The 18,841-nt window shown below is 45.7% G+C and overlaps 1 protein-coding gene across 4 annotated transcripts in view; it reads left to right on the top strand.

The window, feature by feature from the left end:
• Positions 1–898: 898 nt before the first annotated feature.
• The window catches only part of MARK2 (microtubule affinity regulating kinase 2), a 58,480-nt gene continuing 40,537 nt past the window's right edge, over positions 899–18,841 (top strand). For 2 of the 4 annotated variants that reach the window (XM_029207226.1, XM_029207225.1), the window contains exon 1: positions 899–1,529. In XM_029207226.1, coding sequence (XP_029063059.1) covers positions 1,476–1,529 — 54 coding nt within the window. In that variant the 5' untranslated portion in view covers positions 899–1,475. The remainder of the gene's footprint in view (positions 1,530–18,841) is intronic. The other 2 variants (XM_029207221.1, XM_029207222.1) reach the window with 2 other exon arrangements.

The raw sequence follows: 18,841 nt of genomic DNA on the forward strand, positions 1-18,841 counted from the left end.
AGGGAACTGGTGAGACTCATTGCCATAGTGCAATGCCGTTTTGTGCTATTTTGAACAAGCAAAAGACTTTTTCTGAAAGAAAAGAAAGGTAACAATTCAAAGTTGTTACTTAGAATGTCATCACTGGAACAAAGGCATGGATTCTGTCAATATAGGAGCGTTGAGGAGTCTAAACAGAGATGTTATGTGATTTTTCCAAGATCACACAGCATTTTCACTACACACAGCTGGAGGTGGAATGCAGGGCTGGGGTATCCGTGCAGGTCCGGCAGCTGGGAGCCAAGGACGTTTACCTGGTGCTTGCCTGGTACCTTGAGGAGCCCTGTGGACTAGATGTGGGGTGCATGGATAGATAAATAGAAGCCAAGATAGATGACAGCAGGTGATGAACGGTAGGTAGACAGGTAATAGACTAACGCTGCATCTGACAGGTGACACACATGTTGATAGACAGGCTGGATGATAAACAAGATGTATTTAATGAGCTAGCTGAGAGACGAAAGGACACACAGACAGGAAGTTGCCTTAGAACCAAAGGATGCCAACAGCAGGGATGGCTAACAGCCTTATTTTCTATTTAGTCAAATGGTAATACGCACACGTGATCCACGCTCCCTGTTGAAGATTTGAAAATACCCGAAAACTGACGGAAAGAAACGAAGAGTCAGACTTTGGGTACCACCCGAGGGAATGACCCGAGGCTCGCCCGGCCTCGGGTGTTGCCGGAAATGGCCGACGACCGCCGGCGGTCGGCGGGGCGGGAGGCGGGCGGGGCCGGCTCAAGGCAAGCGGGGCGGCTTCGGGTGTTTCCGGAAACTGCCGAGAGCCAGTTGGAAGTGGGCGGGGAAAGGCCTGTGGGCGTGGCTGGAGTACCCGGAGTCCCTTCGTGGATTTCCGCAAACAGAGCCGAAGCTTGGTCTTCGGAATCGAGGAGGCGCGCGCGTCCCCGGGATTACCTTCTTCGGGTGTTTCCGGAATTCACCAGTAGTCCGTGGCCGGGAGGAGAAGGCGCGCCCCCCTCCCGTTTCTAGCCGCTTCGGGTGTTTCCGGCTGCTGCCGGCGGAAAGAGCCGAGGGCCGGCGGTGGTGGCGGCCATGTTGGGAGCAGCAGGTCCGGCGGCGGCTGCCTGTGTGCCGGGCGCGGAGCAGTGCCGCTGAGGGCAGGGGAGGAGCGAGGCAGGCGGCCGGCTGCGGCGGCAGAGAGTAGGCGGAGCGGCGCGGCCCGGCCGAAAGGCGGCACAGCCCAGCCGGGGGTCGGGGGGGTGCGGTCCGGAGCCGCTCGGAGCCGGCGCGGCCTAGCCCGAGCGGCGCATCCCCGGGCTGGCGTGAGCGGCAGTCCGGCCTCCCCGCACCCCCGGCCGGGGCCCATGCGGCGGGTGCCCCTGCTGTGAGAAGCCCCGCCCGGCCGGGCTCCGCGCCTTCCCTTCCCTCCCTTCCTCCGAGCTTCTCGGTTCCCTCCCCTGAGATACCGGCGCCATGTCCAGCGCCCGGACCCCCCTACCCACGCTGAACGAGAGGGACACCGAGCAGGTAAGGAGCCCTAAGGGCTCCCCGAATTCTCTGGCTGGGCCCCTGCACCTTGCAGAGCCTCCTCCCTCCTCAGCTCCCCTCGTGCCCCTGCTGCCATCCTGTAAGCCTCGGCTGCCCTGTCATCGGGCTCCTGGCCCCGTACATCTCCCTTCCGAGTCCTCTCCTGGGACCCACCTCGTCCAGACTCCAAGCTGTACACTTGTCTTTCTGCCGACCCCCCCGCCTTCTCCCCTCACCGCCCTCCTGCGCTCTTCCGTGTTACCTCCCCAGCTTCCTCTTCTCTTCCCTTTTTCTCTCGGGGGCCTTTCTGGTCTTCCTCCACCCACGCTTAAAGCAGCCACCCTCCTGTTCCTCGACTGGCACCCTGCGATTTGCCCCAGGTCGTTGTCCACCTCCTCTTCCATCCCTCCAGCCTCGCTTCCCCTCCGCCCGCACCGGTTCTCCCAGTCCCAGCTTTCACCCTCAGGGTCCTTGCCCCGGAGTGTGTTCTCGATGCCTATCCCCTTCCAGTTCCCCGGCTTTCTACCCTGCCTCTTGCATTTTCCAGATTGTGCTCTCCCTCTTGCTTGCAACCCACCAGCTCCACCCTCATCACCTTTCCAAATCTTTCGCCTACTCTTTGCTCATCACTTTCCCTTCTCTTCTCCAGGAGCTCCCTGGTGCCTCGCGCTGGCATTTGTCGCTTCCGTGTTTTCCCGTACAGCTGTCATGCGCATAGTTTTCCCACAGGTTGTCTTTGGGGTTCCAGTCTTCACTCCCTTCAGAGTCTTTGGATCCCTCACGTTCTCTTCCTCTGGGGTTTGTGTTTTTGAGTCTTGGCCTCCTGTTTCTCACTGTGAGTGCTGTACCAGCCTTCTCCCTGGGCTCTTCCTACCGAGGGAAAGACAGCCACTATTTCAGCCCCACTTCATTTACACAACCTGTTGCTCGGTCCTTTCCCCGGCCTTGCCACATCCCCGGCCTTGCCTTTCTGTCCTCTTACACCGCAACACAAACCGTGAGGCTTTCTTGTTTCTTCACTCCTGGATCTGTCACTTTACATAGTTTCTTCCCCCTTGCTTGTTGCCTTCTGGTTTCTCTGCCCTCACCCCATCTTACTTACTATGCTTCTTAATTAGGATTGCCTTTAATCTCCATATTAGTTTCCTGCCTTCTTCACTTCATGTTTATTTTTCCCGTATATGCCCCTATCCATCCCCTTGTGATTGGCTAGTCTTTGTAACCCCCCGGGCCCGGAAGTTTGCACGCTAGTTTCTTGAGCTACACACTTCCCCCTCATCCTGGCAATCACTGCTGTCATCTGTCACCCAAGCCTTAGCCTTTTCTGTGTCATCTCACCTCTTAGCCGAGAGGCGTCCACTTTCCACCCCTCCCCTTTCTTTCACCATCTCTAGTGTCCCTTGCTGCCTGCTCTGTGGAGAGTCTCCTGCCTGTCATACCTTGGTGGAGAACTTTACTAGGCCAAAAAAACTTGGTGGAGAACTTTACTAGGCCAAAAAAACTTGACCTGAAAAAAGAGCTCTTCTCCTGTGGGGCTTGAAGTGCTTTTTGCATCCTTCTCCCTCACTACATTATTTATGTTTTCATCTTGTTTCCTTCTTTCTCCTTAGTGCAATAGAACTGTTGTTATATTCTCTTGCATATTAACACCTTTCTCTGAAGAATCCACCCTCTTTTCATTTCTCTGATGTTTTTCTCTTTTGTTACCCCCTCACTCTCTGTCATCTGGGCAGTCAGGAACTCAAGAGGAGTTCTGGATAAGTTTTTCTGCAGTGGTTGACCCTTTCATTACTGATGGATGGACTGCTTGCTTCTGGGGTTGAAATGGGTTGAGAGGGAGTGATGGTTGATTTCCGTTTCATCAGCGGGTTTGGCAGCTGGTTCTGTATGGGACTGAGGTGTTTGGAAACTGGAGCATGGTCTGTATCTCACCGTCTTTCCCTCCAGTGCCAGCTGTTTCTCTCCTTACTGGGAACCACTTTCTCAAGGCCCTCTTGAGGTTGCCTATTCCATTCCTTTTCCTATCACAGCCTTTATTTAGCAGGTAAACCCTGCTTAACCAGAGGACTTTCCCAGGCTGTTGATTCTGAGCTGGTAGGAGGAGGCCAAGTGACTGACTGGCACCCTCAGGCATCTGGGGAGTGGCGGTGGAGTGCCTACTCTCTCAGCAAGGCTGTGGGGGGCATTGTATTCAGCAAAGTAGAGTAACAGAGCGCCTCAATGTGGTTTCTTTGTGCTCTTTACTCCATGTAAATGTATTCTTGCCTTGGTCTTTTTCTTGTGATGTGTGCATTTGATTTCCTCTCTTCCCTACAAGCCTCACATAATGCTGAGCGCATAGTAGGAGCCCGGTGCACGCCTACTGATTTTGTGATAGCAGAACTCTGTGAACCATTTGGGAACGTAAGCTGCTCCTGATAACTTTGTCCAGAGCACTGGCTGCATACATTGTCACCCTGTTCCAAATTATGAATTACTCATCCTGTTTCCACTCCATGGATTCAGGTTCCCCTGAGCCGCTTCATTGGTTCTTCTGTCATTCTCAGGGTAGCCGCACCGTTGACTTGATATTAAGTCTCATTCCAGTAAAAGCGTGGATTTCGAAAAACATAACGGGCAGATGCAGTATTTTTTAAAACAAGAAAAAAGACAAGTAACACCTCCTCTGGTCATACGGCTAGAGAGGCCTGAAGCACTGGTCTCCTTTGGGCTAGATCATGCCACCAGGTGAGACCAGAAAGCTCTTCTTGGTCCTGTTGCGATTCTAGCTAAAATGGTCATTGCATAAGCCTTAATGTTGTGAAATAAAAAGCAAGGGATTTGGTTGGTTTGATTTCTTTCCCCCAAAGGCCCTCTATTATCTGGGCTTCCCTGGTGGCGCAGTGGTTGAGAGTCCACCTGCCGATGCAGGGGACGCGGGTTTGTGCCCTGGTCCGGGCAGATCCCACATGCTGCGGAGCGGCTGGGCCCGTGAGCTATGGGCGCTGAGCCTGCGCGTCCGGAGCCTGCGCTCCGCAGTGGGAGAGGCCACAACAGTGAGAGGCCCGCGTACCGCAAAAAAAATAATAATACTAAAATAAAAATAACAAAGTTCCTCTATTATCTTATTTAGATTTAAATTATTTTAATTGGTTTCACAAGAAAATAGGTAAACAAACTCTGTTGGTTGTCTTCGAGCTCCAATCTCTTGCTCTTTCTCTCCCCCTTTCTTTAAAACGTGTGGCTGATGAGAAGCTGTTTCTAGGAGCTCTTTGATCCCATCTGAATTAAACAGACATACACACACACAAAATGTTGAAGCATAAAAATAAACCTAGTGTTGCAGAGAGATTGCCTGTTTGCTGTCGACTCTGCTTCTAACAGTGAAAGTAGGAGATAAAAAGAAAGTTAAGCCCTGTCTTTATTGTGATTTTTGTGACACCTGATTGCAGATGTGCTTTTTCACAGTCATAGACTCTTCCTTTTGCAGAAAGAGGGTTGTGACCTGGGGCTGGTAGTTTTGGGCATTCTTAATCTGAGAGCTGAGCTTTCTGTTCACTTTTCCAAATGGCTCTGTTGGCCTGGAGGCTTGGCAGTGGTGAAAGCAATCAGCAAGATGACTGTTTGTCTTCCAGCCAGCAGCAGCAGTAATAGGCAAGTGGAGAGGGGTCCAACTCGCAGAGTCCACCTGCCGCTGGCGAAAGCTTCCTGTAACACCTGGTAGAGGGCCTACATTGGCTTCATACCTGCCCCACCTCTGGGCCTCAGGAACCACAAGAGAGGGCTCCTGAGAGAAAGCACCTGAGAGAAAGCAAGAGGCTTTCACTGCCCACCCGCCTCTGCCTCTGCTGCAGTGGGCCAGGGAGGGGGCTGCTGTTGTCCTTCCAGGGAGTGAGTGGCATTGTTTCTTCTCTCAGATGATTCTGGGAAGAGGAGTTTGGAAGTGTGGGTGAGAGAGCAAATCTAACTTTTAGAATCCCGTACAGAACAACTGAGCCACTCCAAACACACATATCCCTTGGATCCCAGTGTTGATTCTGGCTGAATGTTTCACTGAGTAATCTGGTTTTAGTGTTGTCTTGTAGAGAGCTCGGTTCGCTCTCCTTTCACTCCCTGTCCTGCAGGCTGTGCAGCAAGCCCCATGCTCTGGGTGCTGACTCCGACCCCTGCCCTTTGACCCTGGCCAGGGGCTCCTTGGTGGTGCTGCCTTCTAGTCAGGGGTGTGGGTGAATGTCAGACCATATAGTCTTACTTTCTGCTTCACCCTCGAAACAGGGAAGAGGTACTGTTAGACCAAGGGCTCTAGGAGCCGCTGGAGTTCATAGAGTTGCCATACTACAACCTTTGAACCTGGTAAAGGTAGCTACCTAGTAAATTGTAACGATTTCTCTCTAGTCTGTGGACTTTGGGAAGTAGCTAAACAGATGGATACAAGGCAGTCATTGAAATTCGACCTGCTTCAGATTAAAATCAAGTTTGCAAGGGGATAACTGAATCTTTCGGATGGCGACCAAAGATGGGGCTTGAGTTTTCTTCAGCATAAATGTCTTAAACAGAGTTGATGCCTGTGAGGCAGGAAAAGACTGAGAATTTGTTTTCTGAGAGGCTTGCATGGTTAGAGCTCTTGGGAGTCAAAAACATCTCAGACTAGACTGCTTCCCCTTTGGACAGAACAGCCTAATTCTCAGTGGGCGTTTGACCAGGACTAACCCATGCCTTCATGAACTCTTTCCCATTGAGCACTTAGCCACCTGGCTGGCATTCCTCTTCTCCCAGGAGCTTCCATGACTTTCCTCATATGTACTGTGTCGACTTAAATGAATATTTTATGCCTAGAGTGCAGCTAAGCGTTGGACCTTGTGGCCCATTATCGACAAGCGAGGTGGGGGCTGGGCACCACCCTTGGCCCCAAGATAGCGTCTCTGCTAAATGGACTCCCCCCAGCAGCACTTTGAAGCTCATTAATGGATTGGGATGAAGTAACCTCAGCAGATGGAAAGGGCAAGGAGGGTGGTCATCCTTCCTTCCCTGAGGCTGCCTGATGAGGCTTTCCTGCAGTAACCAGGTCCAGCCCCAGCTCCTTGCGCTGGGTTAAGCTGTAGACTGACCACTAGGCCTCTGCTTTGGGAGGAGACGTGGAAAGGGTTTGGTTCCCTCTTAGCCATGGTGACGCTGCCACATTCGCCACTTTCCTGCGTCAAAGCAAAAATTGAGAGGGCTATGGAAAGGGTGGATGGAGTTTAAACCTGGCCCTTCCTCCTTCAGCGGAAGTTCACCAAAGTGACAAACCAAATAGGTGGCTGGGTTTCCTTTTCTTGATGGTAGATTCCAGTATTTGTACATTTTGCACCTGAAGCTTGGATTCTCCAGGCTCTCTCCCAGCCTTCATCAAGTATGAGTCACTGAAGTGTTATCTATGCATTTTCCCCTTCTGTCTCAGCAAAGGGAAGAGTAAGGCTTTACAAACCTTGTGGGGGAGGAAACACCCATTTCCCACTTGTGGCATGGGAAGAGGCTGTCTATCGCCATGTTAACTCTGAAAGTTCTAGCGCTCGGAGCAGAGCGTCACTACCCCGCCACAGCCCCTTTAGTGCGGACTATTGAATGTCTTTGCTGTTTCTTAGACTTTGAGATGGTACATCTGGTTCTGAAAAGGCACCAAGAGAACATCTGGCCCCCTTGGCTTCCAGTTCTCTCTCAGAGGAGGAGGGGTCCCAGGGCCTTCTCTGGCCCACTCGACCTGCTTCTCCTTTGCCGGGTATAAATAGGCTAGATCCCTTCATCTGAATGTCCGTTTTGTCTAGAGTGTTTGAAGTTTTTTTGGTCCCTGTGGGGAGTTCTTAACACAGATGTCCGTCTTTGGGTTGGCACTCATTCCCCCTTACCTTCATTTATTCCTTCTCATTGGAAAAGGGCAAAAACCAAATATATTTCCTCTTGTGCAGCAAATGATAGACTTTAGGCTTATGAAGTCATAGTATCACAAGGAGGAGGGAGGGTGAGATGGACACTGGTCTTGGTGGCTAGGTGGATCCTGTGGGACAGTGAAGTGGGGGAGGGGGAAGGGGGATTCAACGACTGGCTCCAAGCCACCTTTTTCTTTTTAACATAAGGAAGGCGGAGCAGACCAGCGGCTTCTCTGTAGAACCAGTCAAGCTAGTTTTGAGCCGCCTCGGCCTCTTTTCCTCTGTGCTCTTTGGGAAATTGGCAATACAGAGATCTGCCTCCTCTGGGGCTCTGCTCATTGAGGCATGAGTTTGGAGGAGGTCTGTAAACAACCACCTTCCCCCCTAATTCTGAATGGGTCTCTGAGCTGGGCCTCTCCAGTGAGTGGGCTTTCTCCACACCTCATGCTACTCAAAGCAACTTGGTCTTACACACCTTGCACTGGAAGCTCTAAGATAGAGCTCCTTTTCTTTGCAGTTCACAGCTTGGCAAAAGGCCCTTCGCCTGGCCAGGAGGTCTGTGCTTGGCTCCCCACGTGTGGACCTGGAAGGGAGTCGGGACTCCTGACTCCTGGCTGTCGTGATCTGGCTGCTAAATCCAACCAGACCCCAGACCTTTTGGATCGGTACATAGGTACTGTCTGTCCAGGCCCGCTGGCTGTCCAGGCCCGCTGGAGAAGAAAAAAGGAGAGAGAATAGTTTTTGATCTTTGGCAGTTCAACAGGTACTTCAGCCATGGGGAACAGTTTGAGTGTCCCTGATCAAGGTGCCTGTAGGGAAGGTGGGAGCCTTCAGTCACCACGTACTGGCACTTCCTGAACACAGCAGGGAATCTTTCTCGGTGGGGGGGGGGGGACAGAGCAGGATTCTGAGCCCTCTGCGACTGGACTGCAGGTGCTGCTGACGTAGCCGGATTGTTTTCTCAGTCTCCCACTAAGCAGAAAGCTCCCAAGTCCAAAAGCTTGGTGATTAATGAGTGCAGCTACCTGCAGGCAGAGCTCTAGCTTATGTCCTTGTTGCTGCTACAATGGTTTACTCATTGCTTCTCCTGAGGACCATTTTACTGAAGGTTTTGTTTTGGTTACTCATATCCTATACGCAGGGTGGCCCCCTTTTTCCTTCACCTTCTTTAGACCCGAGTGTCTGCTGGTTTTCCCTTACCCCATCACTTCCTCACCTCCTCTCCACAGATGGCCATCTTTTGACTGCCTTTGCGCATAGCATTGGCAGCATTTTTGGCTTCTTGCTTTGTTTTTGCCCAAAAGAGTTTGAATTACTGGTTCTCCAGTCACAGGAAGTGGGGTCCCTTAGGCCCTCTTGGTCTAGCATAGCATTCTGATTGAGTCGAGCTTATGGCAGTGTTGAAAGGAGGTCCCAGCACTTTCGGACTTCCAATAAATGGTGTCACTGTGGTCAGAGCAGGCTCTGCAGCTAGAGTCCTTGTATTGGAATCTTGGGTCAGCCCCTACTGTGACCTTGGGCTTATTTTATCCCTCTAGGCCTGTAAAGAAAAAGGAGTAATAATAATACCTATCTTACAGATATAGTTGTTGTGAGCATTAAAAGGGTTAATGAATATAAAGAGCTTACATTAGTGCTGGCAGGACGTAATAATTATCGTCATCGTTGTTTCAGTTGAGCAACTTAGTAAATTTTCTCTGAGCGCCACACAACTCCAGGTCAGTATAAGGGACGTAGTTTGGAATGTCTCTGTAATGACTGGAAGAATCTTGGCCTCTTCCAGCCATTGGGGTTCCATAGGTGCTTTTCCTAGCATTTCTGGGTTTTTTAATTTGTTTGTTTATTTTAGCTTTCTTTTTTAATCAGATATCTGAAAGAAAATAGGATGCTGTTGGAGAGGTTTATGTACTTTTGAAAGCACTTTTTAAAAAATACTTCGTTTATTTACAAGATATCAATATTAGGCAACTTTATTGATTAAAGGGGAAAAAAAACACACCACCCTCTGCCTGCCCATTATTTCTGTGGTGTGAATGGTGGTGGTGTTGGTGGTGGATGTGCAGTCTCTTCATTGGCTGGAAGGCCAAATCCAAAGTTACTGGAGCATGGGCTTTTCTGAGCTGTTGGGATCCGGGTGTTAGAGGAGGCCCCACCTAGTGCCAGGATTTCTTTCATTGTGTTCCTTTATTCACGTGCAGTATTTACCCTTTGGCAACAGGAGAAAGCTCCCTGTTTCTCTTAAAGACCACATGGGAACTTAGCAGCTGATTTTAGGTTCCTTTTTCACTAGCAGAGGGGCCTTCAGGGCAGGTTCTTGTTACCTTTGTTGGCTTTTCTGAAGTGAAAAGAAAGCCTCCCCTTTGTGAGGCCTGGGAGGGAGGGTGACCGTCATTTCTCAGCGGCTCCTGTGGATTTGTGGACTTTGAATCTTGGGCCGAGATTTTGGTCTCAGTTGGTTCCTGTTGATGTTCCTTGCTTGCCACTTCTAGAGCCTGAATGCCTTATCAGAACAGCAAGTAAGTTGCTCAGTTTTTTTCACACTGCCACTGTGGCCAGGGAGAAAGGTAACAGTGTCGCCGCAGAGCTCATCAGGGAATGTTTCTGTCAGTGTATTTTCCTCTTCCTTTTGACCCCTCTGCTGACTTGTGTCTCACTTCCTTTTTTTTTTCTGTTTGGTTTCTTTGAACTCTGTTCCTTCCTTTTCACTGTCCATCTTGGGTTTTCATCTCCATGTACCACTGCCTTACCTGTTTGTATGCCTGTGTGCCTCTTTTTTTTTTTTTTTTTAAGGGAACTTCTAAAATTATTTATTTATTGATTGATTTTTGGCTGCATTGGGTCTTCGTTGATGCGCGCGGGCTTTCTTTAATTGCGTCGAGTGGGGGCTACTCTTTGTTGCAGTGGGCGGGCTTCTCATTGTGGTGGCTTCTCTTGCTGCGGAGCATGGGCTCTAGGCACGCGGGCCCAGTAGTTGTGGCTTGCGGGCTCTAGAGCACAGGCTCAGTAGTTGTGGCACACGGGCTTAGTTGCTCCGTGGCGTGTGGGATCTTCCCGGACCAGGGCTCAAACCTGTGTCCCCTACATTGACAGGCGGATTCTTAACCACTGTGCCATCAGGGAAGCCCTGTATGCCTCTTCTGTGGCATGGCTCAGGAGAGGAATTTTGCTAGTCTGAGATCGCCTTCATGTATAAAATCCCAGAACCACCCAGTCCTTTCTTTCTCCTATTCCTCTGATTTCTGTAAAGTTAAGGACTCACTGCTTTAGAAAGCATTTTATTTTTGTGTCTCTGGAGCCACGTTCCTCAGTAAATCCAGGCTTGGCAACTTGACAACTTATTAGGGATGGCATCCCAGTTTCCCTGGTGACAGGGTCTAAGCTAGTTCTAGGCTGTTTCCTCTGACCAATCAGGAATGCCATAACTCTAGATCCTGTCTTGGGAGAGATCTGGGGAGGCACTTGTTAATTTTGGTAGCACAATATTGAACTTGGTTCTCAAAGTGTAGTCTGGGGACCCTTGGGGTCCCTAAGACCTGTTTGGTGCTATACAAAGTCAAAATAATTTTCATTGTAACATTAATGCAGTATTTGCCTATTTCACTCTCATTCTGTCACCAGTGTACAGTGGAGCTTTCCAGAGGCTAAATGATGTGTGTTGATGTCATCACTCTTGGCCAGTGGAATGTGTACTTCTTTATTTTTGTGTTTCCTAGAATTTTTAAGGTAGTACTTTAAGGCATAAATGTGGAAGTTTTCTGGGACTTCCCTAGTGGTGCAGTGGTTAAGAATCTGCCTGCCAATGCAGGGGACACAGGTTCGAGCCCTGGTCCGGGAACATCCCACATGCCGCGGAGCAACTAAGCCCATGTGTCACAACTACTGAGCCTGCGCTCTAGAGCCCAAGGGGCACAACTACTGAGCCTGTGTGCCACAACTACTGAAGCCCACGCACCTAGAGCCCGTGCTCCGCAACAAGAGAAGCCATTGCAATGAGAAGCGCGCACCACAACAAAGAGTAGCCCCCGCTCGCCACAACTAGAGGAAGCCCGTGTGCAGCAACAAAGACCCAACGCAGCCAAAAATAAATAATATAAATAAAAATAAGTTTATAAAAAAAATATGGAAGTTTTCAGTGATGAACTCGATTTGTTCTCAGTACTTCTGCTGTGCTCTTACTAGTTTTCTTCGGTTATACCTGCTAATCTCTGTAAACCTCATTATTGTACAATAAGTAGTTATTTTAAAATCCCAGCATTTTCCTTCACCTTTGAAGAAACACAAGAAGTAAGTACAACCTGCAACACTTACTTGTAAAAACTTTTTGGAAAACTAATAATTTTTTAAATTTTATTTATAGTTTATTTTAGCACTTCTGTTTTATTCTCAAATAGAAGAAAATTTATAGTATTTCTCTTATATTTAAGGATTAATTGTTGGCTTAAAAAAGGGAGGTTGGAAGTCTTGCTTTCTCAACGTACCTGCCAGCTCTGTTTACTGCAACTGGACATATCAACAAGTGAAAGGGAGAGATCTACTCTGAAGAAACTGGGCGAAACTGTAGACAAGAACTGAAAAAAAAAAAGAAATGAAAATCATAATGAAAGTTATCTTCTCAGCTTTATAGATGCAAATAATGTACTTTATTGTATCTTATGCAACAGAGCGTTTTCATGTAGTATTAGGATGCCAGTTAGGTTGAAGCATCATTTCAAGACCAATCAGTCAGAGTTTAAAGAAGAAGGAATTACGTGTTTTAAGCGTACACACCATGGTCTCTTTAAAAGCCAAAATTTGTTCCAGCTTTTCCACCTAGAAATGACAGAGTCACTGAAGCCTCTTACAGGATGAGTTTTTGCTTTGGCTGGAATAGCCCACCCAGTAGCTGAGAGACTAATGACGTTTTGAACAGCTGACGTTCCTGAATGCCCACTGAATGAAAAGTCAGTAAAGTTCAGGGTAGTGCCACTTCGTATGTTACCATGACTTGTCGAATTAAAGATTTAGCTGCAAACATGAAGACTGAGGTAATATTTATAAAATTTTACTTTCACCTTACAAATGAGCAGATTTATAGACATGGCTCAAGTTGTATCAGCACCAGGTATGCTTCAAAAAATATTTCCTTTTGTGTGAATGCTCAACAACAAACACAAGTTGTGATAAATATGCATAGGGTTGAATAACTTTTTTGACTCTCATGGTTTATCCTGAAACAATTTCATTTCCATTTGCACTGTTGGTGCAGAAGCAGTGACAGTGAAAACTGCTGGTGCCATAACATGGATCAGGGCAGTGGCGCAAAACTGCTGGTGGTCGTAGTCATGGACTTTCCTGCTACACACTTGTGGTTTAAAAAAAAGCTATTTTCACTTAAGAATGCCTTGGATGAAGCACTAAAAATTATTATTTTTTTAATTAAATCTCAACCCTCCAATAATAAAGGTCTTTGATGTTCCAAGTGAAGAAATGCAAAGTATTCATGGAGCATTGCTGCTGTATACCGTAATCCAGCTGTCTGGAGAAAATGCACTTGCGTGTTGGAGCCGAACCATCTACATGGATCATCATTTTTACTTGAAATAGCAGTTGATGGACAAACTATAGTTGTTCGTACTGCAGTATTTAGTGGACGTTTTATTGAAATTGAACAAAGCCTGTCACCATTGCCGGTGATAAAATTCAAGTTTTCAAGCAAAATTTAGAATTTTGGAAAACTTGTATTTGTCAGACTTTTTTGATGAGATCGGTGATAAGATTGATGGAATGTGATTTTTCTGATGTTGTATGAAATGCCAGTATTTGGAAATTCTGCATAATTCGGTGAAAGAATGTTTCCTAGATTGTCAGTGGGTAAAAGAGCCATTCAAAGTGCAGGATGACCAGTGGATTTTAATGTAAATGTACACAAAAGGTTCACTGATAAAATTTCAGATTGCACATTGCAACTAGTCTTTAAAAACTACTACTTGTGGAGTTTTGGTCTAGTATCAAAGAAGAAAATCCTCAGTATTTGAAAGGCTATTAAACTCCATTTTCCAACTACACATCTGTGTGAAATGAGATTTTCTTTATATCTTTCAACCAAAACAGCATGTGGAAACACACTGAATGCAGAAGCAGATATGAGAAGTTGGCCCTCTTCCATTAAGCTAAACATTAAAGAGATGTACAAGAATATAAAGCATGTAACTCTTGTTGCAAATTTCATTTTGTTTTAGAAATAGTTTCTTCATTTAAAAAATGGGTTAGTTGTGTAAACAGGTAATAGGTTTATTGTTGTTTTGAATGAATAAAAATAATTTTAAAAATTACCAGTTTCAATTTCTAATAAGGTAAACTGTTGATATCTATGACCCACATAAACAAAAGATCTTCATAGTCCTTGATAAATTTTTTAAGAGTTTGAAGAGTTCTTGAGACCGAAAAGTGAGAAAACCTTTGTTGTAGACAAAACCTGAGTTGATTTTCCTCAGTCTTGGGCTGGTTACCTGTGATGACTTCACAGGGAGCCCTTGTTTGCAGTTCCCAGCCCTTGTAATAATCCCTGCCTGGGCCTCAGAGACTTTGACCCGAGTGAGCTTATTTCCTTCTTCTAATACATATAGCATTGGCCTTGTGAGGTTTTTTGTTGTTTTATCTGTGGTTTATTTCCCCCGTTTTTTCTCTTTATTCCCTAATTTTTCTTTTTCTCATTTTCCCTTTCTCTTTATTCTTTTATTTTTCTCATTTTTTCTTTTTTTATTCTTTAGTTTGTTAGGTTTTTTTGGTGGGGGGGGTCTGGCATTGTGTTTTAATTACATGATAAAGATCAGTTCATCAGGTGGACTTCCTTTAGTATGTGTGAAGTTGTGGTTTGGAAAATATAGTTTCTTCACTAAAAATAAGTAACATGTTTATATGTAATGGGTTTATTAATGTTCTTTTAAATGAATGGAGACACTGATGGATATAACCCATATAAACAAAAGCTTTTGGGGAGCTCAGTTATTTTTAATACTGCAAAGGCTTTCTGAAACCAAAAAGTGTAATAAGAACCACAGCTGTAGACAAAACCTGGGTTAATTCTCCCTGGCTTTGTTTGGTTGATTTCTTGGTAATTTCATTAAAAAAAAAAAAAAAGAAAGTTTTGCAGTTCCCAGCCCCTATTTAGTCCTGGCTGGGCCTCAAGAAGGCACTTGCTACCTTGGTTTGCTGTTGTTCTAGCCGAGGAAGCTGGTTCTCAGTGACCAGAGGGACTTTGACCAAAGTTGGCTCCTTTCCTCCTCTGAATACATAGCATTGACCTTGTGATTTTTTTTTTAAACAGTTAAATTTGATTTTTTTAAATGTTGAGATAATTTTAAGCTTAGAAAAGTTGCAAAAATAGTCCAAAGAGTTTTTGTACGTTCTTTATCCAGCTTCCCCTTATATTAACATCTTATATAACCATAGAACATGTATCAAAACTGAGAATTAATCTTGGTATCATACTGTTAACCAGCCATCTTCAGATTTCATCAGTTTTTCCACTGATGTGCTTTTTGTGTTGAGGATCCAGTCTGGGAGCCCACATTGCATGTAGTTCTCCTGTCTCTGTAGTCTCCTTAGTCTTTCCATGTCTTTCATGACATGGACAGTTTTGAAGAATGCTGGTTATTTTTATAGAATGTTCCTCAGTTGTGGTAGTCTGAAATTTTCTCATGGCCTTGTGCTTTAATTCTGATTTTTCATTGTGGTCAGATACACGTAACACAAAACTTATATTTTAATAAATTTTTACGTGCATAGTCCAGTGGCATTAAGTACATTCATAATGTAGCCAGCGTCACTATTTGTAGAACTTTTTCATCATCTCAAACAGAAACTCTATATCAATTAAGCAGTAATTCCCCATATTCCCTTCCCCCAGCCTTTGGTAACTTCTTTTCTGTTTTCTTTCTCTATGAATTTGCTTGTTCTGAGCACCTCATATAAGTGGAATCATGCAATATTTGTCTTTTTGTGTCTGGCTCATTTCACTTAGCATAATGTTTTCAACATTCATCTATGTTGTAGCTTTAATTACATTTTAAAAGTTAACCTGGATTTTACTGTGATGGTATGTGTTAACTTGGTATGTTGGAAAATATAGTTATTAAGACATAGTTGTAATGGGTTTAGTAATATTATTTAAAGTGAATTAATAGATTAACATTTTCTCTTTTTTTTCTCAGTTTTAGTTACAATAACAGTAGCTATAATCCACATCAACAAAAGCTATTTGAGGTCCTTAATAATTAAGGCATAAAGGATTGTCCACACAGGAGTGTGAGAATTGCTTTTGTGGATCATCCCTGTCCTTGATTGGCTGGTTACTTGCTGTGACCTCATAATGAGCCTTTGTTTTGCAATTCCCAGAGACCTGGCTGAACTGCAGGAAGGCACTTGCTGCCTTGGTTTGCAGTGTATCTGTATGAGGAAGCTGGTTCTCAGTGACCTGAGGGACTTTAACGAAATTTGGCTTATTTCCTCCTTCTAATACAGAGCACTGGCTTTTTTTTTTTCCCCATTAAAAAATCCTTTGGCTTACTTGGATTTCATTATGACAGTAGATTTTTTCTTTTAAGCTTATATGTAGGCTATTGGTCAATTCCAAATTTGAAAACTGCAAAGCTTGCTTAGTCTCTATCCTTGAAAAACCTTGGTGCCTATAATAGCTGAAGGCTGGTAGGCTCCAGGCACTCACTGAGGCCAGAACACCCAACAGTCTGTTCTCAGGGTGGCTGCAGAGCCTACACACTTTGTTCCTATTTCTTCTGTACTTAACTCTTTGTTAGTCCTGTTTCTTAGTGAAACACGCCTGCCAAATCCCGCTTTTATGTAAGAGCACTTTATTTTCTCCTGGAAGAGATAAGCAGATTTGTTGTGTATGTAACAGCGTGGGAACTTTATCTTTGCTTGAAGCATCTTTAAGAGATACAGTTGCAGTAAATATATTTCTGAACTACTATATTATTTTCCACCTCGTTCTTTTGCTTGTATTCATTCTCCAGTTAACATAGCACCTCTTTTTTAAAAACTATTTATTTATTTATTTTTGGCTGCGTTGGGTCTTCGTTGCTGTGTGCGGGCTTTTCTCTAGTTGTGGCAAGCGAGGGCTACTCTTTGTCGTGGTGCGTGGACTTCTCATTGCGGTGGCTTCTCTTGTAGAGCATGGGCTCTAGGCACCCGGGCTTCAGTAGCTGTGGCACACAGGCTCAGTAGTTGTGGCTTGCGGGCTCTAGAGCGCAGGCTCAGTAGTTGTGGCGCACAGGCTTAGTTGCTCCGTGGCATGTGGGATGTTCCCGGACCAGGGCTCAAACCTGTGTCCCCTGCATTGGCAGGCAGATTCTTTTTTTTTTTTAATTTAATTTTATTTATGTTTTTGTACAGCAGGTTCTTATTAGTTATCCATTTTATACATATTAGTGTATATATGTCAGTTGGCAGGCAGATTCTTAACCACTGCGCCACCAGGGAAGTCCGTATCTCTTACTTTTAAAAGCTCTTCTTAGTACCGCTAATAGTAGACCTTTGGGCCTCCTATAATAGTCACTCAGACCAACTTTAAAGCAAATCTTTTTTTTTTTTTTTTTTTTTTTTTTTGCGGTATGCGGGCCTCTCACTGTTGCGGCCTCTCCTGTTGCGGAGCACAGGCTCCGGACGCGCAGGCTCAGCGGCCATGGCTCACGGGCCCAGCCGCTCCGCGGCATGTGGGATCTTCCCAGACTGGGGCATGAACCCGCGTCCCCTGCATCGGCAGGCGGACTTTCAACCACTGCGCTACCAGGGAAGCCCTAAAGCAAATCTTTTTATACTCATCTTATTTGCTCAGAATCACTTCTCATTAGGATCATTAAAAAAAAAAAGTTTAATCAAGTGCTTACCTTATGTCAACTTGTGTCTACATATAGACTTGCAGGATTGTAGCTCCATTTCCCAGCACTCAGCAAGTCCCATAAGCCTCTGCTTTTTACACAAAGCACATTTCTTTCCAGAATTCAACTTGATGTGCTTTTTTCTCTCTCTTCAGCCACTGGTCTATATGGAAGATAGACTTGCTTTCAAAGGAGATTTGTTCACTCTATTAGCTAAGGCAGTGACTCAGTAACAGTGCCTCCTGGATGGCCCTCTAAGTACATTACTCTGTTCCCAGTGGTTGGGAAACTCTTAAAGGCAATGGACTGAGTACTTGAAGGGTAGACGTCTCACAGGGCACAGTTTGCCCTGAGGCTAGTGTCTTCAGCTATAGACATGATAATAGCCAGCATTTATTGAGCACTTAACTTTGTCCCAGATACTTGTTTAATTAGCTGTTTTACATTCATTAACTCATTTAATCTTTGTGAGATAGTAGGTCTTATTATTTTCCCCACTTTGCAGATGAGGAAACAGACGCCCAGAAATGTTGAGTAACTTTAAGGTAACAAACTCATGTGGTTCAGAGTGTTTGTTGGTGTCAGAACAAGACTTTCTTGACCTTGGAGAGCACTTTGGCTCTGGCTTCAGTTGTGTCCTGGCAGTGGAAGATAGATCCCTTAGGATGAGCTCACAGCCAGTGTGGGGCAAAACATGGCTCCCAGGCCGGCTTCAGAGTTGTGCGTGCTCTCCTCTGCCCCACCTTGTTTCTTTCTGCCCTCTGTGGCCTGTTGTAAAGGTAGCACAGTACTGGAGATGCAGCTCTTTGGGTTTAGCTCCCTGGTCTTAACAGCTGTGGGAAACAGTTTTTTGATCTTATTGTTTAATCCTGGCTTCTGGTTTTCCTCTTCATCTCTTCTTACCTTCTGGGATTCCAAGAACTCCTTTAGAAAAACCGGAGTCTTGAGATCTGAAATTGGTAACCAACAAGTAAATACCTCACAGCATAGGACAGTTTGGATTCTTAGATTTGACTGTCCTGCTCAGTAGCACCTCACTGACCCCCAAAAAGAAAACTTTTGTTTGTGGATCTTAACTATGTACATTTTATCCTTACGCAACTAATATTTTCTTTTTCTTTTTCTTTTTTTTTTAATATTTTCTTTTTATATACCATTATGTACACTTACACACGCAGAAGCCCAGAGCTACTTGCTTTTAGCCTTGACTGCCAAGGACACTGAGAGCACTGTAGCTGGTAGTGCCAGGCCTCTGTGTGTGTTTGGGACTTGCCAGTCCAATCCTGGGAGCTGAATTCTGTCCGTCCTGCTGTGTCTCTTTATCCCATCGCTTGTGTAATATGCCACTACTTCCTGTTTGCATTTGTCAGTCTTTCTTTTGGTTCACTTCTCTCTCCTGAAGCTGTGCATGTGGTCCTCCTAGACATCTGGAGTTGTTTCTTCGTGAGAATGAACCTCTGAGGAATTTCAGTTAACTTGAGTTTATGAGTTTTTGGTTTGATTTACTTGCTTGTCTACCCCTGGCAATATAGTGCCTTTTCTTTTATGCTGT

This window comes from Monodon monoceros, unplaced genomic scaffold (genome assembly GCF_005190385.1).
Source record: "Monodon monoceros isolate NGI ecotype Baffin Bay Population unplaced genomic scaffold, NGI_Narwhal_1 Super_Scaffold_7, whole genome shotgun sequence".
NCBI classification, from domain to species: Eukaryota; Metazoa; Chordata; class Mammalia; order Artiodactyla; family Monodontidae; genus Monodon; species Monodon monoceros.